At 42.0% G+C, this 24,591-nt stretch overlaps 5 protein-coding genes across 8 annotated transcripts in view; 3 read left to right on the top strand and 2 right to left on the bottom strand.

Annotated features, from left to right (window-relative positions):
* The window catches only part of LOC145458718 (phospholipid hydroperoxide glutathione peroxidase-like), a 40,216-nt gene extending 25,454 nt beyond the window's left edge, over positions 1–14,762 (top strand). The window contains exons 4-6 of one of the 3 annotated variants that reach the window (XM_080337193.1): positions 11,535–11,689; positions 13,599–13,683; positions 14,415–14,599. In XM_080337193.1, the coding sequence (XP_080193319.1) occupies positions 11,535–11,689; positions 13,599–13,683; positions 14,415–14,465 (291 nt within the window). In that variant the 3' untranslated portion in view covers positions 14,466–14,599. Of the gene's footprint in view, positions 1–11,534; positions 11,690–13,598; positions 13,776–14,414 lie in introns of all 3 variants that reach the window. The other 2 variants (XM_080337186.1, XM_080337179.1) reach the window with 2 other exon arrangements.
* Positions 1–24,591, top strand: part of LOC145458451 (exocyst complex component 4-like) — a 364,798-nt gene that overhangs the window by 8,425 nt on the left and 331,782 nt on the right. The gene's annotated exons all lie outside the window — the stretch shown is intronic.
* LOC145458776 (uncharacterized) lies at positions 1,746–3,648 on the bottom strand. Its single transcript, XM_080337263.1, has 2 exons — positions 2,879–3,648; positions 1,746–2,826 (listed from the first exon to the last, which is right to left on the bottom strand). The coding sequence occupies exons 1-2, from the start codon at positions 3,165–3,167 to the stop codon at positions 2,759–2,761; spliced, it is 357 nt and encodes a 118-aa protein (XP_080193389.1). The 5' UTR covers positions 3,168–3,648; the 3' UTR covers positions 1,746–2,758.
* LOC145458690 (uncharacterized) lies at positions 3,701–11,276 on the top strand. Of its 2 annotated transcripts, none has more exons than XM_080337141.1 (5): positions 3,701–3,803; positions 4,653–4,734; positions 6,559–6,677; positions 9,197–9,253; positions 10,332–11,276. In XM_080337141.1, exons 1-5 carry the CDS (start codon positions 3,797–3,799, stop codon positions 10,715–10,717), a joined length of 651 nt encoding a protein of 216 aa, XP_080193267.1. In that variant the 5' UTR covers positions 3,701–3,796; the 3' UTR covers positions 10,718–11,276. The 2 variants fall into 2 exon arrangements, with proteins under 2 accessions (XP_080193267.1, XP_080193277.1); XM_080337151.1 differs by having other exon boundaries at positions 10,234–10,467.
* Positions 19,024–24,591, bottom strand: part of LOC145434680 (uncharacterized) — a 49,535-nt gene continuing 43,967 nt past the window's right edge. Inside the window, exon 15 of the mRNA XM_080312025.1 lies at positions 19,024–23,769. Coding sequence (XP_080168151.1) covers positions 23,679–23,769 — 91 coding nt within the window. The 3' untranslated portion in view covers positions 19,024–23,678. The remainder of the gene's footprint in view (positions 23,770–24,591) is intronic.

Genomic DNA, 24,591 nt, shown 5'->3' on the forward strand with positions numbered 1-24,591 from the left:
CTATAATCGAATAGTTTGAGATTCCGTCATTGCGTCTGAGATGCTCCAAGCGTTTTTGAAGCAAAGGAAGAACACCTTTATTGTCACACCCCGTTAGAGTGATTAGCGCTTTAAAAAAGCATGGAACACCTTCGGTTGCGACATACACCCGATTGATAAGTCTATAGCAGTGTTGCCAACTCCGGATGGAAGAAAATCGCTAAAACTGGTGTCAAAAATCGCTAGATAGCGCTAAATATTGAGAAAAAAGCGCTAAAAAATAGCGCTAAATCTGCAAAAGGTGCTAAAGGTGTTAAATTGAACCATTATATCGATATATTCTTCTCAGCTATATTTTACTCGTCTGGGGCCAAAGTCACTTATCATACGTAATAGTCATATCTAAGCGTGACAAAACGGCAGTGCATTTCGATAAAGCAGATCGCTTTGCGCAACGATCGCTATACTGTGAACACTGACCAGGTTTGCAGGCATAACCGCTCACTATATCAGCGTGCCTTACTCGATGCGTCCGTGAATACGTGATGCGATGTACCGTGGTTATGCGCTTGACTTCTTCTCTAAACTGTGTTGGAGTTGGCCTACTTGATCACGACATGCGACTTGACACACGTGGACACGACATGCGACTTGACCCGTCACAATACGACGTTGAAACGGGTTTGTTTTCCACTATAAGTAGAGACCTTAAGAAAATAATCCGAGGACCAACCCGGTGTATGAAATGTAATTAATCTGGCCTTAAACGAATGACCAGACATTGGAGCGACCTCAAAACAGTCCCCAAAGTCTGGAAATCGGCATTGATAAGAACAATCGCTGGACGAAATTGGTCATTGTTATGTTCATTGTGTTGCGGCGGTGCCATTGTTGGAGCAATAATGCCGGTTTTCAGACTTTGAGGGCTGTTTCGGGGTGCATGGTTCCATTGTCCGGACCAGATTTTATTTCGTATTTTCGAAATCACTGCGACACTATCTTTCGATTATGGCCATTGGCCAATTATATTAAACTTCAGCGTTCAGGTCGCCAGTTTTAGCACTGCCAACTATGCTACTTTTAGATTACTCAGCAAGAAGAGACACTGTTTGCCAATGCGTAACCGCCAGGAGTTGCGTATCTACTACTATCTATCGGCAGGTAGTAATCTATAATCATATTTCATCGGAGTCCGCACTCTAGTGATCGGTATAGCCAATGCAGTCGTCAGCCAGAACTGATCTTTAGTGGTTATTTTCGGTAAAAAAGCGCTAAATAATCGCTAAATACTTCTTCAAAAATCGCTAGATTTATCGCTAGGCGCTAGATCCATATTTTTTGGCGCTAAACCGGATGAAAAATCGCTAGATCTAGCGCGAAAATCGCTAAATTGGCAACACTGGCTCTATAGTCTATCTCCATATCCTACTTCAACCACCTTCGTTTTATGGCGTAACAATAGACTAATACGATGTAGGCTACTATTATATCGTAGCAATGCCGCATTTTTTTCATGCAGCGCTGTACTGCAGATTGAAACTCATTATGAAGCGGCGGGCCGTATTCTTGTGATAACTAATTATTATGTCGCGGGCCGGACGATTTCGCTTGGCGGGCCGGATCCGGCCCGCGGGCCGTAGGTTGCCGACCCTTGACGTAAGCGATACATTGGGGGATCCCCCTTTTGGGCGTCTGCGATATAGAAAATTTCCCGTTGCCAGTTGGGTAGGCTGCTTTTCTCAAAAAGATTTCGAATTTTCGATATACGGACGGGTAATCCTATAGCGAGGTCGGGTTGTTTAGCTTCTTGAAATCCGTAAAGTCTTCTCCAAACCGATTCCTGATTAGACGAATTCACTTGGTTTGGGGCCATGGCAATGCTACGATGGTACGTCCTGTTGTAGGAGTAAGTAAAGTCATCGAGAGCGCTCACGTAATTCCTCGTGTTATTTTTTGTGAAAAATCGATACATAATCGCCTTCATAGTACGAATCACCCTTTCGACGACAGAGGATTTTAATTCGCTCCTCGTATAGAAATATCTAACTTTGTTCTCCTTTAGATAGTTCTGGAAAGCGCGATTGGTATATTCGCTACCTTGATCGGTTTGTAACACTAACGGTACGCGTTCACGAAACACACGTTTGAAAGCAGAAATCATACTTGAAGCAGTTTTATTTTTAATCGCTATCATCCAAAGGTATTTGCTAAAAATATCAATCACCACCACCACAAAACGAAAACCGCTATTGTACTTTGAAATAGATTGCAGATCCATCAAATCGCTCTGAAACTGAGCATTGATACCGGAGACCACTACACGTTCACGCCTAAATTTCTTACGTAACGGAAAATGAAAAGTATAAGTATCTTGTCCTTTAAGCCATTCTTTTTCCTTTTGCAAATAAGCGCCCCTATACGATTTGGGCTGTTTCGGATCAAAATAGTCTACGTCTCCCATTCTTTCCCGTATATACGGGGATTAGGCTTACGCTGTCTCTTATAAAGCCAGGGAAACGAAGGTTGTGGAATCCGGCGCGGGCGTTTCTTTTGCGGGCGCTTTTCTTTCGCTACGGGGCTCGCGAGCCCCGTGTGTGCGGCGGGAGGGCGGGCGGTCGCTGCGTCTACGTCTTTTCTCAAGTTTCTCAGTTGAGCAATACCATGCCTATACAGAGCTAGTTTCTCGGAAGCATGTAATGGAGAGCTTTTAATTTTCGATATATGTTTATCAAATTTCTTTTCCCATTCGTCCTTGCTTCGAAATGCGGGGAATTGTAGTTCACGCATTCTTCCCGAAAAGTTTACCCAACAGACTCCCGATGACGGGGATTGCAGCGCCTAATATAGCTAAAAACAGACCGGTTAGAAAAAAGTTTCTATTTTATCATAATTTTTATACCTGAGAGGAATCCACCCTTTTGTAGCACCCTCCGTTGACCTCTGCGAGTTTTTTGCGCCAGCAATTGTCTGATATCGGATTTGTGTTTTCCAAGCCTCAACTTTCTAGACGGGGAGATACGTACTGTCCCCGAAGCCAAGTTATGAACGCACTGGCAGACGCAACTTAAAAATTGATTGTTCGATAAAAGTTCTTTTCGCTGTTTCCCTTTAGCGTTTTTCAAAAGTTTTAATTTAACGTGATAGTCGCTCAATCGTTTTCGAGATATGTTACTTCCCCTCTTCGACATGTTGAATGCCCTAAAATCTGCAGCGCGAGCTGTATTTATTCTTGATATACCGTCAACTTTTGGTGTGGGAATATTTTGCTGCGGAGACGATAATTTTCGTCTGTCTCTTGCGTCAAGTCAACTAGTATGTACGAGAACGGTTTTCGAGTTGCCTTTTTATAAGCCTCCGTAAGGAATCCGGCTTTATCGGGGAACATTTGACGTGAAAGAAAACTGATTTGACTCGCATCACGGGGATTTTTAAATATCACGATATAGCTCGCGCTCAGGGTCATATCCCGAAAGCCTTGACCCCTATAGAACAAATTTTGACATATGAACACCACGCTGATCTTTGCGTGATGACTGTATCGAGTGAATAGATCTCTGGCCTCTTTCGCTTCCGTCATCATGTCGTCGATCACCAAGAGAACGTGCCTATTTCCTTTCTGTAACTTTTTGAGCTCGGAGAGCCCTTGCGAGAATTCTACCCCTTTCATTTTATCGTACAACTCCTGATAATTATTATACAACCATACAATTTTTTCAGGAGCCGGTCTAATCATCTTCTCTGCGTTCTTCACCAACTCATAAGTAAAATAACTCTTCCCGCTACTGCTCGGACCAGCTACGATCATCCGAAACGGAGCATGCAATGTACGTATTCGATCCATTTATTACAGAGATAAAGGCAATGTATGAATTCCATCATTAAGCACAATCCTTTTATAATAACCATAACTCAATGCACTTCGATATTGCTTATACGTAAACATATCGCCCCCATAGCAACGAAAACCGCTATTGACGCCACCCGTGATCGATCTATTTTGAAGAATGCCTTTGAAATCTTTGAAAGTTTTGTTGGCCGTTTTTTGAAGCCCTTTCGAGCTGTACTTATCGCTGTCGCCTTTGCAATAATAGGTCTTGGAATTGAGGCCTATAAACCCATCTCCGATCCATTCTTCTTTGAATAAGCCCGGTATACGTTTCGAGTAATTGCGAACCTCAATGCAGCAAGCTTTATCAGTTTTAAAACCAACGGGAACTCGTTCAAAATCGCATTTATGCTCTCCACATGCGCGAGCCACGAACCATTTGTCGTGATTTTCAAAAAATTGTTTTTTCATGGAAGGCTTGATGAGAGAATAGATCGTATCGGAGCTTAAGCTTATGTACGCCGAATCAGTATCTGTTTCGAGGAAAGCCCAATCGCTATCGTCCAAATACACATGCAGACAGTCATATAGGAACTCGAGCATTCTCAGCTTGGCACAACAGAATATAAAGAAGCCCACAATGACTGGGTTTTCGTGACAAATGTTAAGGGGACGCGTAGCTACTTCGAGCAAGCCTTCATCGCTCTTATCAATTTCAACAGCATCGACAAAAAATTTTTTTTCAACGCGCGATGGTAATTCTTCCAATTTAACGTATTCGTGTTCCCTATATTTATTAGGGTTTTGAATAGTACGACCAAAAGCACTATTTCCAATCGTCTTCCAGGTCAACGCTTCCATTTCACGGGCCGGATCTTTTGGGAGGACATCGCCTTTGCGACGCTCAGAGGATACCCGCTCAACGAAGGGTGTGAAAACTTGTTTTGGTTCATATTCGACAGCTTGGAATACGCGAGTCACGATCATGCCGCTTTTCAAGTACCACTGAAGCAAATCCGTATTAAACAACTGTTTTTTCGTGAAATAACTAGAGCCCAGAAATTTTTTTGGAAACTTAATATTGTTTTCCTTGGCGTATTCACGCATATGTTCACCGATATCGCACTCGTTTACTTCCATATGTTTGAAAAAAAGAGGTAACTCTTCGAATTTCGATTTTAAATGGTCGGGACAATGAATGTCACACTCGATTGCACCGAAAAATGACCCGTCGAGCGTGCGCTTGAGCAACTGCGCCTCAGTGAGATAATAAGCTTTCGTGACTTTACGCTCGAACTTTGAGGCAAATTGCGCAATTTCAGGGTCTCGTTTCATATTCGTCCAAACGCACTCCTTCATACGGATAACGGTATATCCCAATTTTTCCAAATATTCCGTGTTTTGTTTGGTGAGTTCACGCCTTTCGGTGTTCTCTTTATCAGGGAAGCAGCTCCTACAAGCGTGGTAATAGCACCCATCGTACTGAAAGATGAGTTTACCGGCGTTCCCGTCGACAAATAGGCGTTTATTTCCGATTCTCACTTGACTACCGTTCCACGCGTGTTGAATTTTGATGTCACGAACGTGACTTTCGTATTCCAACCATTCGCGCTCCGCATGAGTAGGCCAAACGCGCTGTTTATGGAATTTTTGCTTTTCCTCATCATAAATCCACCTTATAGGGTAACCCGTTGGCATATTTTGATTTATGCACCCCAAATAGAGGGCATTGGCGTCGTATCCTACTACTTTCTTGACGGTTTTAGCACTGTCACCGTAGCGAAGACTGCGTATTTTCGTTTCACCCGCCATAGCGTACCGTGACGTAATCTGTGATAAACCTCCTACCAAGTTGTTCAGAATCGTTTCGTGAAGGTCAGCATTGGCCTTATTCAGAAGAGTGATATCGCAGCAATCACGAAACATTAGTCTACTCGCTATATTCGGAAGGCTCACGTTACCCTTGAACATATCGATGCCAAGCGTTTTGTAAAATTCGAAATTGTTATTCAGCGCGGTCAGGAAGCCAATGACGTCACCTTCGTTGTAATATCGGAGAAAATCACGGAATGTGGTCATACCCTCGCGTTCCCATACAGCGACGCATTCTGCGTATTGCTCTTCCGTTATATTCGAATTGCGGAACGCGTTGTAAAACGATTCATGGGTCGGTAGCGACGTTTCATCAAGACGCTCGATGCTATCGAGATATTCGTAAGGGAAATAAAATTTTGCGTTTACCCCATCCCCGTATAGCTTCATGTACGCATCCAAACTATAACCCGGACTCGGGAATAGCGAAATATCCAGAAATTTTAATCTGTGCGTTGCGATTGTCAAATAGGCGCTGTTCCTTTTCAAAACGAAGAATCCGCTTTCCTTGTGCAAGGATTTGATTAGATATTTCTTGCATAAATTCAGATCATAGCGCGAGGAATTGAAACCGATTATGGGTATCTGATCAAGCCACGTATGGAGTCGAAGCGAGATATTATCCAAATAGGATCTCCTATTAGTGGGATCGATCAATTTCCGTTCTTCAATCAAATTCTCAAGTTCGATTATTTCGCTAGCGAAAGATTCTCGCATTTCGGTTGAGGCGAGTTCTTGTACGCGATAAATTTCCCCAATCATTTCATCGATTAACGTCTGCGGGCAACCCTCGGATATGAAAGTTTTTGTTTCATTCGTTACGTTATTCGATAAGGACACAGAGACGGGAACATGCCGATTAACGTATTCTACTTTTGCAGAATTAGCTCTGAGCTCATCCTTCACGAGCATGGATTCAAAGTCAAAACACATACGGTACGGGAAGAATCTCTTTTGGTTCTCAACGAAAATGCCTTCGGATTCCAATTGCTCGAATACGGTGGGTTTAGGACGATATACGCCGCTGGCATAATTCCGAGTCTGGGACGTTTTGCATTCACGTTTTAGATGCTTTGTCAGATTTGGCTTGGTTTTAAAGAAAAACTTGCATGATTCACAAAAGAATGTCTGGGAATAGAGTTCAATATTTGTGATCAAGCATGAATGAGAACGTTCCATGTGTATATGAACCACTGGGCCATCCGCTTCAGACTGTCGCAATAAAAATGGTTGATGATCGCGTTTTTCATAAACAAGTATCTTTACGTGAAAACATTCCTCAACTTTATTCAGTTCATCGAGCGGTACACCATCATCTATAGGGATACGGTAACGTTCACGAAATTGAGAGGCCAATAGTGCGACGTGCTTCTCATCTCGTTTTTTCTTGATGAATTGGGATAAGCAACGGAAGAGGCATAGCGAATCGTTCAGTTGTGTTCCGTCCTGATGTCGAACAAACGTTCTAATATACCGACAGTTTGATAGTTCCTTAGATATCGATGCACTAGGGCAGCCCAGTAAAACTCGCGGCATTTCGTACAAGAAAAATTGAATATGTAATATTGCAACGCAATAAAACTTGGTGTCTGGTCTGGCTTGTCTGGCTTGCTCGTAAGCAGCTGATAAATCGATTTCGTTGATGAAACGATCAAAGTCCTCACGTGAAAGTATAGGTGTCGGTAGATCCAAAACAGCATGGGTTGATTGCGGATGAAAATAGCTACGTCTTTCCGTCTCTCGATTATAAAGCAGGAAACCATAAGCATAGTTAGCTTTGAATTGTCGCAATCTTCTCGGGTATATCGATGACATGCGCGCATGAATATCATTTATACCTCTCCCGATCAGGCGTACATTGATCGCCTCTCTCGCCCCTCTCGCAACCCTCCTGCTGTTAAGCCACTCGGAATCGATAATCGAGTTGGAGTGCGATTGCATAAGCTCTGTTGCGTCGTTATTAAAACCGAGCGAATCATCGATGATGAAGCTAGCATCTTCTTCGTAGCGTCTTCGACGAGCCATATAGTTTTAAGTATATTCTGTAAAAATAGACATTCACAAATTTATTCCATATTTCAAACGCAATTTACACTTGAAAGCTTCATAAAGGAACAGGAATTTGATATTTTCTAAGGTACGCAGTTCATCGGCGTTGGGGGTAAATTTATCGATGTCTTTAAGCACATTTTTTGCTATAACGAGAAAATCTTTTTGCCATTCCCCATATCCTTCCAGTGAGACCATTTTTCGCCAAGTGGCAACTCTCTTGATATCATCGTCAACGAAACCTTCAAAGGTAGCGGTCGTAGCATCTCGCGTACGTCTTGTGTCTCCCGCACCGTATTGTTGTAACAACATATTTAGATCTTTACCACAATTATAAGGTTCCATATTAATCTGAGAAAACAAATCAAATATACCAGTCATTGTACTGTCGTTTGAGCTCATCGAATTTGGCGTAAAATTCACGTGCATGCACATCGTTTTCAACATAAGAGGAATCGCTCTCAAATTCGGAATCTGACGGTATGAATGTACGACCAAATATATCATGTATAATTTTACGGCGAGCATGCTTATTCATCTCAGGCAAGTAGCAAGGATAACACTGATTACCGAAGCGAATAATCACTGTGCTGGATTGAAACATCCCTCCCAAATTGCGTAACATAACATCACTACCATTCTGAATTTCGGATACGAGCCAAAACGATGACGGCTTTACTCGTCCGTAAGCAGACTGCAAAGGACTGCGATGAATGTACATAATGGCTTCCTGCAACATCTTGTTATCGAAAAATAGAGACCCGCAATTGCGCATCACTGAAATAGATTTCTCGGTATTGTGAAATTTGAACGCCTCTAGATTCGGATGGAAAGGATCTAGGAAGTTGGCGATATCGTCAGAGAACAACAAATCGATCAACACTTCTTTTCCGGTCTGATTTTTGCCTTCTATAAAGAAGTGAGGCGCAAAATATTTCTTATGCATATGACCCTCCATTAGAGTGATAATGAACACAGCACGGAGAAAATTAGGGCTCCGTTTTCGATCAACGAACAACACCTCCTCGATATTCTGCTCCAGAGAACGGAAAAATAGTACACCATCATCAATCGTAAGTAGAGGGTAATCCAAATTATAAATCAGACCATCAAACTTTTCCTCGTCCAATACGTTATTAGCGATACGACGTCGCTTATTGCGAAAAGGGGACGAACAAACTCTCCATGGGGTGATGATCGGTGAGTGAGGTGGGCTTTGAGCACTCGTCACAGCTGTCGAGTTATCAGTACTCTGTGGAGGCGTAAATTCAGCACCAACTGGTAGTATGCTCTTATCGAAGTCGAGTCTGCGCTTAGATTTAGGTTCACTTGGTCCCATCACCGGTCGTGGTATACCGATATTGATTGGAGTCATCACGTCAGCTAAGGGAGCCTCATCAGATTGCGCCACTGCCTCATCAATAATTGTTACGTCATCATCACTAACTCCCGCCTCTTTACTCTTTTCAGCTGCAATCGTAACTTCGATCAATTCTGCATCGACATCGGAATCGAAATCACCAATCGGTAATGTATCTGCTTGATTATCAGGAATCATAGTTGTTGATTCGCTAACTACGTCGCTTGCTTTCTCCATTGTCGACATCCTTTTTGCAGTATAGTTTAGTTCGTATTCGAGCCTCTCTTATATAGTGAACTACATGCGCTTTGCACGCGGAGAGCGCGTGATTGTATTCGTGGCATTCTTACTAGCATTCTAATTAATGACAATACGTACCAGGAACGGATATGAGGTACGTGTCTTTTTCTGTGAGCAGTCGACGTTCTAATTTCCATGATACGACCTCGGGGCCTATCATTCGATCGGTACCAAGCACATTTTCGATGGTGCATAGCTCAATATCTATATAAAGCATACTGATCATGAGAGTATATCAATTTGGATAGCAATGTCGAACATTAATCAAAGCGATTCGCTACCTAGCCGTAGTGTGGATCCTACGAATTATGCTGCATTAAACTGCGCTTGCATCGGTACCACAAGTAGCATAGATATAAGCGAAGATGAAACTCGGACGGGTCCCATTGAACAGTACCAAGCTATGATAAATAACAGAGGAGAAAAGATTTATGAATGCTATGCGAAGCATAGAGATGTAACTGTCTCCCCGTTGAATGATCCCGTTTTCTATAACATGGTACGCTATGCTCGTAGACTAAGCACATTTATGCGGTGGCCGGATAATATCAATACCTCTGGAACCGAGCTCGCAGACTGCGGATTGTTCTATTTGGGCTATAAGGATCATTTAAAGTGTTTCTCGTGTGGCGGGCTGTTTCAAAATTGGTTGCCGTGCGATGACCCCTGGCTCGAGCATGCAAAGTTTTATCCTACGTGTCCTTTTCTCATAAAGCGTAAGGGGTTGCAATATATTCGTAATGTCTGTTATGCGACACCTAATATAAGAAGAGGCTCGACTAAATTTGATGGCGAGGTGGAATTGCGTGATGACTGTTGTACTTATGTTTGATATTTCTTTTCAAAGAATGAGTCTAGCAATCCGTGGAGATACTATTCTGCCCCAAGGGCCCTATAGAAAAGACTTGTATCTTTTTAATGACATCACAAAATTACGTATCGAAGCTTCGAATGGAGCAGAATTGACCTCGGATCAACTCTTTGTACATTCCACAAACGGGACCATTCAGAAATATCGAGCCACTCTGAAGCATGAAGGAGGTCTGGTCGTTACGTATACTCGCGACGGAATCGAGCATTATCAACCTCTGAATCCGGCTGACGAATTCGTCATCTATTCGCCCAGCGTAGTTGTTCCTAATCCCGACCTTCCGCTCGTATCGTATATACTACAAGCCAGTGATCGCTACATCAAACAGAACGGTCAGATCGAACGCAAGAACTCGGATCGCAACGTCGGATGGCAGCAAAGCAGTGTACCTCGAAACATCAACCGATCCGGAGGATTTCAGCACGCGAATCGGCGCAATAGCGATCAGCGATATCATTGATATGCTCTTTTTTCGAAATAAAATCGTACACTATACAATGCTATTTCAATGAGACCGAGTAAAAGTTAGGAGACATGAAAAGGGTCGTATGAAATGCGGTGACTACAGGGTTCGAACCTAGAACCTAGAGCAAGATAGCTGACTGATTCCTCTGTGATGACGTTATGAAATTTAGTTCAACGATTAGTGTAGCGAGAATTCTTATTCTCAAAAAACAGCTTAATACACATAATCATGATTATGTGCCAATGGGCGTTATATAGCTGAGGCGCTTGATGATGTGCCACAGATGACGTAGCAGATGATGTGGCAATAGATGATGTGGCAATAGGTGTGCTATAGGTGCGGTAATGGGCGGATGATGTGACAATGTAGGCGTGGCAATTAAGGCGACGTGGCGAAATTTGATTGGCCTGCAATAAAAGTAGATACCCTCACTACTCATGCTGTAGTTTGTTCATTGTTTTATGACATTGATGATATAATGTAAGGTTTTATAAGCCGAAGCAATCTGCTATCATTTGCTCCTGTCTGAAACTATGATACGTAGCCCACTGACCCGGACGGACAGACCATAGTGATTCTTTAAACTTAATGCCAGTAATGGTAGTAGTTGGTTTGTCAACAAGGGATGCAATGAATGTATCTTGTCACACCGATTTTGTGATGCCTACTTTTACTTGCGATTCTGACGTTATTCAGAGGACCAAGGCGTGTCTTGTAATGGAATGTGATCATTTTTCATCAAGAGTAGATACGAATGCCACCCGATGGCCTTCCAAATAGTAGTACCTCTTTATAAAGTGTCTTTTTTCAGGAGCCAGAAACTAATGAAATTATAAAGGAATTCGCGCAGAATACCTACAACGCCAAGTACGACCTCTTCTCCAAAATTAAAGTCAACGGCGACAATGCTTTACCGTTGTTCAAATGGATGAAGAGTCAGAAAAACGGTAAAGGGACGCTGACGAAGTAAGTTGAAATTCTGTTACGTCCCTTACTCGATATTACTCGTTGTAAGTCGCAGAATCGACGTTTCTGCACACCTCCATGAACCGTTGTTTTGTAAGATACTATATGGTTACGACGTTGAAATGTTACAAATTGTGTGACTACAAATTCTTTGGATTATCCATCGGTATCGTAGTTTTGCAATAATTGCAGCGTTCGCGTGGCGCACGGCTGTCACTACAGTAGTTTGCCATTCTGATTTGAAATTCCTCCTTTTCGAAAACACCGCGATTCCCTGCAAGCTCGCACTGAACAACATAGCTAATGACATAACGTCAGCACTTTTACATATTTATTCGCTTTACTATATCCATTACAAAAATTGATGATATGATCATCACTGTGCGATTGGTGAGTGGTTCCTGGTTGTTGAATTACTGAAGCGATTGGGCTAGTTAACGGGTTGTCGCCAGAGATGGCCACAGTCCGGTTCAGGAGCCGGAGCCGGAGCAGGATTTTGATGAATTTTACTGTGGCCGGATCGGAGCCGGATTCTGAAACTGCCATATGAGCCGGATTTAAACAGGATTTGATATTCGTAACAAATATTGGGTGATAAAGGTTCAAGATATCTTGCATTCAATGAAAAAAGCTGCTTCGATATTATTTCCGTAGTGCATTCATTGCTATGGATCAAGCCCAAGCTGGTTCCGACAATAAATGACAACGTTGAAACCGCTGATACCGGTCACGTCGTTGAAATGCGCAAGCAACATAAGTAAAGTTTCTGCATCTGCAATGATGAGATTACTGCTGGATGAGATGAGGGCGAAGGCAGGCTCCAGCAAGCGAGCTGCAGAAGTGTTTGTTTTCGAATTCAGTTGTTCCTCAGATATTGGTTCTTATCCTTCCTGTTCATCAGCCATTAGAGTACTTGATATCAGTTGTCAGGATGACAGAAAAGCGAGGTGTCGGTGTTCTGATGTCATTTGGAATGATTGTGTGGTGTGGTAATGTATGAATATATGCTGGCATGGTCAATTGGTCATGTTTATGATTTCGGAAACACACTAGAACTTAAGTACCACCGGTACTCTCTGATTGATTGTGCACATCATCATGCTGATTATGTAATATTATATTTATTTCCTATTCATTGCTGCTCTATCAAGTGATCATTTTGATTGATTCATCCATTTTATTTGATACATGTCTGTTCTGTGAAAATTGAGTTCCATTCTTCAGTAGTACTATAGGCCTAGTTGTCTTGGCCAAGTCACAATGCACAATATCTGATTTTGTTGTTGACATCATGGCATGCCTGGGTTACTATGTTTACCCTCTCCGTAAAGCAACTAATATTGCTGTCTCTGTTCTCACAGTCTTTTAAGCTCATTTCCCCTGCCTAGTTCCTACTACTCGCATTTAGATTCAAGATATATACCGTTACCTAACATTATTGATTCGAAATGTGATATAAATAAACTCTTGTAAGGCATTACTTGATACTAATTTGTTGATTATAATGTTCATATCTGTTTTGCAGGCTATATTTAATGTGAAATAGCACTAAAGCAATAGCAGGATTTTTTCGGATCCTAATTTTGTTGCTCAATTGTCGGACTCCGAAATCCTATTTGACTGTCGGATCAGGACGGATACGGATTCCCAAAATCTGGAATCCGCCCATCTCTGGTTGTCGCCTCTCGCCTAGGTTATTCCGTGTCAACTAGCGCAACAGGAACATTGTTGTCGCCTCCCGCCTAGGTTATTCCGTGTCAACTAGCGCAACAGGAACATTTAGGGACCAAGTTGACTGCATTTCAGTATGTACTTACCGTCAAATTGTTTGAAGTCGACCTTCCACGCCTATAATTACGTATGATTACGTATCGGTATCAATGTTATCGGTATATTTCGCGCGTTTCAGTTCTATCAAGTGGAACTTCTCCAAATTTTTGATCGACCGTAAAGGAGAAGTTGCGTCCCGATATGCGCCTACCGTCGGCCCAATGGTGAGGGCTTTTTTACATCGTATTATTTGCTCTTCATTTCAATCGAGTCGTTTTACGAACGTCAAACTGTCTTTCCACGAAAGAATGATTTGGTTAGTGCAAATGTATCGGACTCGCCTTACCGTGATATGGATTTCCTGCATCACATAACGTGACATTGTAACGTGCAGTGTCGGGTGTTGCAGGTTAGCAGCTGATAGTAACCATGCTATGGCAATACAGAAACCTTCGGCCAATATTAAATTGCTCAAGATATCGCTCGTCTCGTATTGTCTATTGTCCAAGTGATGGAGTTGGCCTTCAATTCATATTTCCAGAATCCAGTGAATCTGCCTGCGCTGTTTGTCGCAATGCAACAAATTAGAGACTTCGGGCGGTGGGAACGCTGTTCTTTTGAACCAATCAGAACAATAAAAATCAAATTAGTACTATGTTCAACGACATCGGCTTATATAAACTTCAATTGGCGAACCACAAACTTCAATTGACGAACCACGCTTGTAATATCACAGCGGCTGTCGGGTATTTATCGTAGAATTGTAAGCATGAAATATTCGATTTGTAGACGAGTCCTTCCGCCGTCATTGCGTTTCGAGTTGAATTTGATGGACAAGAGATCACTGGTCAGCGATGTTTTAGAAATTCTATTGTCCCGCAAGCTAAAAGACTTCAGTTTCGACTGGTGTAGCTTGAGCCCGAGTGATTGTCTAACGCTTCCGTCTTGTCTTCAGAGCAAAGAGATCACGGATAAGATTGAAAAACTCCTCGAGCAGGAGGCGTAATTCGACCCTTCTCCGTAACCAAATTGAGAAACCTGTCACCGCATCAAACGTGCCGGGCATCGAACGTACCTCGCGAATTTATGATAGTCTGCTTTTAAAGCTTCACGTTGGAGCAGGCTGGATGCGATGTTTCGCAGGCGACTCCGGCAGATCGGTTATCGAGTACTTTACCGTCTGACGGAGTTGTCTGCGTGCATTTTGCGTGGGGTTCGATTTGGTGTCGCGTTGCGTTTCTTTCGGAACTATACTCGTGGCAAGTGTATCATTTCTTAATCGCCAATAAACCCGATTATCTTGCGAGGTTGCATTACTTGATGGTTAGTGTGGGCTTGATACAGTCGGTAGCGACCGGGTGGAATTCCCCACTTCGTTGAATATCATTATATTTAGGGGGAAATGTGAAAGGATCGTACGGTGTGAAAGGATCGTACAGAGTAAGGTTCATCTTGATTCTATACTTCCTCGGCATTGTTATGACGGAAAATGTATAGTCAGATACTAGTTCGTTGAAATATGTAATCCTTTTAGCTGGTATTTTATTTAGCTTGAAGTATGCTTTCTTTATCTTACCTGTTCGAACAAAGTCACCCGTTATTCGTTGTGCAACTTGCTGAGATCTCTCGGTAGAGCGAGTCTAACAAGACGGGTTCGTAAGGCCACGATGGCCTCTCGCCAAATGGTTCGTAAGCGGAAATCGGTCGAACCCATCACAACCATGCCGCGTGTGAGCAAGCGCTCACATGTTGAAGTCAACATCACAGCGATCGTGATAACGAATTGCTAAATTCATCGCAAAAAATGATGATTTATTTTGCGCCCGAAATAAAACAAGGAATTTAGAGCAACATTGCGACAACGGCACATGCACATCTGTTTTTTTGTTGCTGTGGCATGCGTTGTTCTTTTCGACCACTATGGTACGGTTACCATATTTTGAGATATACAAAAGAGGATACTTTCCCGAAATTCTGAAAGTGCCGGGACCGTGAAAAAAAAGTGGTTATTTTGAAAACTTTTCGGCCGATAGTACTGTGTTGACTAAAACAAAGTTCAGCACTTCGGCGGTCATCTTCCGATTTACCCTAACACTTTGATTCGACTTCCGCTTTTGTTCGGACCTCTGACGTTGAGTGCGTAGGGGTCGAGTTTTTCTGGCATTTTGAAACTGTTCCAAAAAAATGAGGGCCTACACTCAAGGAGGACATTTAGGCGTTCCCGGGCATTTCCAATTCATTGAGAAAATAGGACAAATCCTCTTTGAAGAGGATCATGGTAACCTTAGCTATGGTCATTTACACCAGTCCAATTTTCTTCATTTTTATTCCGTTGCTGCCGAATTGTAGCACGGCCCACTTTTAGGCTTTTATAGGACACCTTTCACACGGATGATTGTCATCACGACCAGAATCATTATTCTTCTGGTAACTGAGGCAATTAGGTTACAAAGTGTCACAGCCTTGGGCTTTTAGGGGCTCAGAATCCTCCATTTCAAAATTTTCAAATCAAATGTATGCCAAATATTTCAAAATAGTGAAAACAAAGTGTCACAGCCTTGGGCTTTTAGGGGCTCAGAATCCTCCATTTCAAAATTTTCAAATCAAATGTATGTCAAATATTTCAAAATAGTGAAAACAACTTCAAGTTTATTTGGGGTATACATCGGACAGATCTAATCCGTCTAGCTCAGTGGTTCCCAAACGGTGGGGAATTCCCCACTGGTGGGGAATTCAATGGTTTCTGGTGGGAATAGACGCATTTGTTCAAAATTATATACAGGACAGTCTACCTACATATTCACGGAGACACATGCGCAATTACCGTTACCAGTTACCTGCTATTGAATGTATGTATCGAAAATGATATTGCGTGTTGCTCACAAAACCTCATTTTTAACTCTGGATGGCCAATGCTGGCGTCACAAACACATCCAGCACGACTAGTTTGTCGTGAAATATCGCTTTCGCGAAATTTTGAGCGTTACTGTTATCGGTTCACAAGACGTAATATGTGGCAATTATAGGCGATTGTCTTGCGTACTGGTGTGGTTGTGTGTCTTGTGTAGTCAAACCAGCAGATAGCTGCTCTGTGATGACAAAAGTGCTGGGTAGGGGGGAACAGGACCGTAACTGCCGCACCCAAACCCCCCAATGGGGGGTGGGGGGGCGAGCTCGAAGGGGCCAAAAATTATTTCGTGAATTAACATAAATTAAAGTATATTTTAAAAACTTTATGCCACTTTGTCAAAAAAAATTCGCGCTTGCTGCGCGATTCAATATTGCCGAATATCTGATTATTGGGTTCCCTTGCCCCACGAAAATACGTAGAATTTATGGAAATATAGACTTCGGCGATGCAACGAGGCATATGGAGTTATAGGCCATGTAACATGCAACTCCGAGAAGTGTACCAGAACGATCAGCGGCGAGAAGACCTTGGCCGAGAAGGAATGCCCTTTTGGTGACCCAAAACTTCGACATATATACAATATACATATATGTTTAATTTAATTGGCTATATGGCTGGCGCCGAATGTTCCTGTCCTGGCGATCTGAACCCTTGAGGACAAATGCCATCCCGCAGGGAAAATTATTTGCCAGTAGAGCAATACCAAGTTGAAATCGTGTGTGACTTTTAGTTTTGACGATTTCCATATCTTTTGACGTAGCAGATATAGGAGGTCACGAAATAGCATAATGTAACGAAGTCAATAAACCAACGGGTCCGCCCGAAGATGTTCAATTCTTATTTAGGGGTCATACCTTTTCCGACACACCTCACTCAGCTCTACCGGTAAATCTGATTACGTGAGCAGAGAGGGATAAAAATTGATAGCAAAATATATGCGATTCCTGATCATATTGGCCGATTCAAACACGGATTATAAAAAATTTTCGCGCTTTGCGCGTTTAGTAGATATAAGGCGACGAAATAAACAGTAGACCCAATGTAGCTGATAAGTTGCAGAGAAAAAGCGCACAGGCTCAGAGGGGGTTCTGGGGGCCCCGGGACTGACAAAGTGCTGTTACGGTCCCGGTGGGGAATGAAGGCTCGGAATAAATCTGAAGTGGGGAATGAAGACATAAAGGTTGGGAACCACTGGTCTAGCCCGATGCGAAATTTGTACAGTTGTAAAAATGCAGTTGCTATCGCTCAAGCGAGCATGCAATATTATAAATGGCGGTACCTAACATCGCACGCCTCGAAAGTTGGATCTTACGATGCGTTACTGCTGTCCATGATTGTTAGTTTTCGTTGAAAGTGCAAATCTTAATTGTCTTGAGTTTCAAGAAATGATATAGCCTATGCTCTAACAAAAAGAAAATTTATGATGTGTTGCTATGTATTTAGGCTAATGCGTTTCATGCTCGACTGCCGTTTTTCATTATGTCTGATGCTCAAAAGTAATGCAACCGTCTGGATGAAAGCGGGTTTTAAAACATCACATCAATGTTTACGGAGAAAATATGGCGTACACGACTTATCCCATATTGTTAACTTTGATTTCGTGCCTCAATAATGTCTCTAGTCTTACATCGGTATTTCCAAACACATAACTTGAAGTAATTTTGATATTGCTATAATAATTGTACACATAAAATGACACTCATATAAATTATGTCCTATCCGTTTAAACTCTCCGGGATATGTATCAACCGAAACATTTGTAAATGAGTGGATCTCAGCCCAGTTAGTTAGCTAGCAAGAAAAATTAAAACTACTAGAAAAAAACAATAACTTATCATTATCAGTTTGCAAACCCCGGTATCAGTGTGTCTACTTCATTTTCACTATGGGCAGAAAAGCTGATAACGGAATACCAACACTCATACTGCCAGAGGTGGTCAGTAACGAAGTACTTCTACTTTTTCGAAGTACTCAAGTAGTTTCCTCTACTTCTGGTACTTTTTCAAGTAGATCTGATTTTTGCTACTTCTACTTCTGCTTCATAATATTTTCTGATCTACTTACTTTTCGCTATTTTCAGTTTGTCAAGTAGAAGTAGTTCAATCTTCCAATCAGGAAGATAGCCTGAGGAATTTCGGGGCTGTTTTCACGGAGTACCAACATTTAATTTCCATAAAAGTTGAGTAAAGCCCAGAATTTTCGTCGCGCTTCGCGCGCAGTGGTAGGGGCGTTACCAGTATGATTTCCCGACAGTATCGATGAATATAATTTTGGTAGCGGGTTGGCGTAATTCCGTTCACACAGTTCATTCCTGAGTTCACACCACATTGTCGCCCTTCGCCCACATGAAATAATTCATCGCAGTATATATGGCTCATCATAACGTTTTAAACTGATGTTTCGCAATCTGGCATTTACTTGTCATATCGTAATCTAGCGTGTCGATTGTCCATGTCCTAACCTAGAAAAGTGGACTCTGACATTTTTTGTTAGTTTTAGAGCTGTTTCAGCATATCACCTTAGAAACTTTCTGGACTATAAAAGCATGAAAAACGTGTTCCACTTTTAGAACTAGTATTTATGTTTCATTTTTAATTCCCATTATCATATACTTTGAGTTATAATTAATATCAGTTCTTTTGTATGGATAACATATACGTTGAAGTATAAAAGCAAGTGTAGTAATGCCTTTAATTTCCGGAAATAAAGCTACACACTATGGCATTTGTACGGTCCACCATATTTTTTATCAACGTTTACTGATTGCGCAAAGTATTTACACCTTATCCTATACAACTTCTCCGTATTTCTCTTCGACTAAACTACGGACCTTATCATATGGGGGATGGCGCCATACCATGCTATTTTCCAAAGCGTGTTGTTCGAGGAAACAGGATAAGTATCGCATTTACATATCACTCCTATCATTTTCATCCCATGATGTGGACGAATGCTTATGCTATCGAAAATTGGATACCTGCTGGTATGCATCAATGTGAATCAAGCTCGTCACCTTTCGCATAGCTCATTTGCACCTTTATACAATCCATGTGAACAAATTAGCATCGTTTTCACAACTACTTACTTACTTACTTACTTGAGTACTTTTAAAATCAATCAATTCTACTTCTACTTCAAGTCGTTTTAGGTTGCTTATGGAAGAAGTACTTCTACTCGTACTTGAGTAGATTTTTTCGTCGCTACTTCTACTTCTTCTTGAGTAGCTTTCTTGACTACTTTGACCACCTCTGCATACTGCTTGAAATTACTAATGACCATATCGACGGTGGCCCTTTTGTACAAATTTTGGAGCGCTTCAGAACGCCACAACAGAACTGACACTCTAAATAGAAAGCGTCGATTTAGACACAAAATCGTGCATTCACAAATGCAATGTGGGACAAACACATAAAGTCGACCGAAATCAGTCACCGCAGTGGTGTCATAATATGTGCAAGTCCACACTTCATCAGAACAAGTTACGAAATATGTGCTTCTGCTCACATCTTATCAGCTGTCACCGGCTTTGGTCAATATGAAAGAGTTTACGCATACATTTTAATAGTCCGGAGAGTCGCAACGGGTCATTGTTATGGCCATTGTGTTGCGGTTACCCAATTGTTCTGAACAATACCGAAATTACAGACTTGGAGGACAGATTCTAGGTGGATCAGTGCCTGATCAATATTTCAATTTATATTTTCGGAATTGGTACAACAGTAGCTTTCGATCAAGACCAGATTCAGTATATTCTGAACTCGGGAAGATAACTTTTGGATTGCCAGAAATCCTACAGTCGCTTACGCAAAACAATTCTCCACTCCAGTCTTAGCGAAGCGGAACGAAGCTGCAAAATCGGTCGTTGCCGTTCCATGTTTAATTTCTATACCTCGACTAACCATCGCGCGAAACCTTTTCCAACTGCATGCGTCGCGATTAGCAGTATTTGATCACACGATTAGCATTCTTCCGGATCAGCTAACTTTATTATCTCCGCCTAAAATGCGTCCTGATTAGCAGTTTTTAATCACATTATTAGCATTCTCCTGGATCAGCGAACTTTATTATCTCCGCCCTAAAAGGCGAACACTAAACGGAAGAAGAGTTGAACGGCGAAACAAGATAAAATCAATCAAGTCCAAATGGTTGATCGCTCGCTATCTCGTTTGGATTCAAGTATTTTCTATTGAAGTTTCTGCACAGTTGTTGCTCACTTGAGCTGTCCATTAGAAGAAATTGTGATGACGAATTCCGGTCTCCATTTTTCTGGGTATTTTAAACTTTCGCGATCAACTTTACTAACAATTTACTGAAAGCGGAAAGTGCTAATACCGACTTCGCACTGTGCACAAGGTAGCGACCCTGAATGGAATGCCATTTTAGCGGGTATCAAATTTGACGCTGCTAAAACACCATGGACTAAATATTTGTCGAATACTTTCAATAATCGAAAGAACTAGTTTATATTGTATGGGATGCTGACCTCAGGCACGATGTAATCTGTAACGGTCGACGCAGGATTGGTGATATATTGACTCAGCACCAATCAAGGAATAACGTGTTGTAGGATATCGACCACTCTGCCTGAAAACGAGTGTCCAGCCGAACGACAGACTTGATTTGCGCTGCTCAAGTTATTCCAAGTGCAATGCCACTCACGTTTTCACGGAAATCAAGTGTGATATAATCCAACCTATAACTCGACGTGATGACCCTGATATCGGAATGTTGGCGTCTCCAAGACGTTATCCTGCGACATATCAAAGTGATGTGTACCCGCCGCTAACCCTATGGCTATGTACTGATTTGGCGTCTATACGTAACGTGATGTGACGGACTGTAAATATAGGAAGGCCCGGTAAGGCCTACTAACCCCAAACAAATACCATCTTAAGATTACCATATTTTGAGACCCGACAAATATGACACTTCACCAATCACCGCGAATGAAGTGACATTCATCATTAATGGGAAATCATTTGGAAATTTTACTGTTACCTTTTATGTGTTGACTAAATAAAATGTTCTAGGTCGTTCGCCAACACTATCGGGACCATCTATAACAGTAGTTCTCAACCTTTTTAAAAAATATTCACGAAACGGTCTGGTGGCAATTTTTTTAGACTACCCACGGTCGCCTTCAAAATCAACATATATGGAGTCGATATGACAGGTGTTGTCGATTTTTTTCTACCTGCTCGGCTATGTTTGATTGCGTCTTCTAAAACGCATCTCTGATGTCGCGAATCACATTTAACCGAATAAAATTCATATTCGACCTCCGCCAAACCCTAATATCTTTTAAGTGTCCTGGTTCGTAAATGGTAAGCAACGAAATGTCGATGATTCAGCGATGCGACCATAGGGCACCCACCCCTAGACCAGTGGTTTCCCAACCGGTGGGGAATTCCACTGGTATGAAATTCAATGGTTTCTGGTGGGAATAGACGCATTTGTTAACCCTAGACTGCTCAGGTGGATTATCGTTCCACGATCGCTCTGGTGGGGTCGATTAGACCCCATAAGTTAATATGCTTTTTTCTTACCAATTTCGCTATACAGCTGTCTAATAACCTCTTGCATGACGTTATAACGATGCATCTTTCCTTTTTGAACCCTACTGTCTACCCATTGTAAAGTTCCGGCTGAGGCGTAACGCCAATACGCAAATGGCGATATGGGGTCAAACCCCCCATCAATTAATTATAATAACAAAGAAATAACAACAAGACAAGACAATACAATACAACAATGCAACAAAGTAACAACGACAACAACAAAGTAGATTCAATCCGAATCATCCGGCTCCATGCACTCTTGACATGTCACTATTTTCACAGAGTATGTTTGGCAGACAAATTCCCCACATTTTCCACTTTTTTTCTGATGTTTTCCGGTCTTATGCTCTACCGCAAAGACAGCATCTGCCACGTGCAGCTTTGGAGAGCTTTGCTGGTGGAATTGTACTGTCTTCTCCCGGAAAAATTCTTTTAGACGCGATTTTGTGCGGACGCGTAAGTGAGTATTTTTTTCTTCGCCTGGACACTGCATTTTTCTTTGTTAGGGTCAGTGCAATTTCCATTGCAAATCCTTTGTGTGTTTGTTTCTTCGCGCGGTTACATTTAGCCAGCGAAGATAATATATAGCCGTTGCATGCAGACAAGTTCATCAATCCAAAGAAGATCGTCAGAGGCCAGTGCTTACTATTGCGAGAACAGGAATAGTTTGCCACCATTCTGTCTGCCACGTCGACGCCACCTTTTGTTTGATTATAAAATGTTATTATATCTGATTTCCAAGCGTCACCAGAGCTTTCATCAATTTTATCATCGTGATGCTGGCTACTCACCATGGTAAGAATTTTCTTTGAGCCTTTGCCCTTTGAAGATATGACAGCAGTGTCATATATTTTTGAAATCCAAAAATGCTGCTGTACACCTCCCTCCCCGCAGAGAAATGAACGCAGGAGGTATCTCTCTCTTGTTCTTTCAAAGGGTGCCAACTGCCGTCAGTTTATGGTCGTGAAGCAATGATGTCATCAAGGGTATACTGGTGTACCAGTTATCGAATGTGATGTTTCGGCCAGATCCTGATATATCAGACACCAGCCGTGTCATTTCTTCTTTGGCCGAGTTGTCGACTTTGTACGGCCAGTCCAGTTACATCCCGCAATAAATTTCAAAATTGTAGGTGTAGCAAGTCTTTGCATCACACAGGGCATGTAGTTTGATGCCATATTTTGCCGGTTCGTTTCGAATAACTGTCGGAAAGAACACCGTCCTCGAAACCCCCAAAGCATTTCGTCAATGGTCACAAATTCAGACAACACGTAATTTCTCTTGAAGGTGTTCAATATCATATCCGATATTGTTCGAATTATCGCAAATTTGTCATTTTTTCTATCTTCGCGTGTGGTAATGTCATCAAGCCGAAGACATCGCAAAGTGAATCGGAATCTTTCGCATGACATTGTTACCTTGAAGATATCAAAACTCATCAATTGACTATCATGAGCTTTATGAACCCCAGCCAGAAGAAGAAGACCAATGACAGCTTCCATCTCCACCGAATTACTTGACCCTACCCTGCACTTCTCTTTGTAGTTTTGGGCTTCTTCAGGTGTCTTCTTGTTTGTAAATTCAACAAGTAAATCTATCACTTGTGGTGTGAAGAAGAGCTTCCAATAATCAATGCAGTTATCAGCTTCTAGTGCGGGCCCAGTGAGACCCGGTGAAAACTTTATCATATTCGCTGCACTTCGACTGGCAGTCGGAGCAGTCTTTCTCCAAAACGTGGTACCGTCTTTTCCTAACCACCCATCACTGCCAGCTTCACCTTCTTCAGGATTTTCTTGATCATCTCGTAGACTGCAAGTGACAGAACCAATGCCAAGCAGCAACTAAAAGTCACAATGAGGAGATAATTACTTAGTCTGCCCACTATACTTGCAAAATCAGACCTATGCGCAATCAATAGCTCATTGCGGCGAGGTATTAGCGATAATCAGCTAATGCTTTATTCCGAATGATAGTGTATAACACCATTGAGGATTACATGTCTGGTAATAACAATCCGACCGCACAAAAAAATATGGCTCACATTTTTGTTCGCCTGGGGTCTTTTTGACCCCAACCTGAGCAGTCTAGGGTTAAACATTATATGCAGGACTGCCTACGGATTTTCGGAGACACATGCGCAATTACCGTGACCATTTATCTGCTCTGGAATGTATGTATCGAAAATTATATTGCGTGTTGTTGGTTAACACTCATTTTAACTCTGGATAACCAACGATGGCGTCACAAACGCATCCAGCACGACCAGTATGATGTGAAATAACGCTTTCGGTAAATTTTGAGGGTTACCGATATCGGTTCACAATGCGTTTTATGTTGCAGTTATAGACGATTGTCTTGCATACTGGTGTGTTTGTGTGTCTTTGTGTACTCAGACAACCAAATAGCTGACCTGTAATGACAAAGGTTTTGGGTAGTGGGGAATGAAGGCAAAAAGTTTAGGAACCACTGCCCTAGGCAAAGTATTTCAGCGACCTCAAGCAATGCTCTTATAATTTCGAATAAATGCAGGTAGACTTATGTCTGTAAAATTATGCGTGTTTTATTTGGAAGTGGCTATACGTGGGTACGATGAAATGAAGAAATAGTACTACTAATAAAGCGTGCGAGGCTTAACTGATACTTCAAATTGACTAATTCTGAAC

The sequence above is a fragment of the Botryllus schlosseri genome, chromosome 2 (genome assembly GCF_051294905.1).
Source record: "Botryllus schlosseri isolate E-star chromosome 2, Bs_hap1, whole genome shotgun sequence".
NCBI lineage: Eukaryota > Metazoa > Chordata > Ascidiacea > Stolidobranchia > Styelidae > Botryllus > Botryllus schlosseri.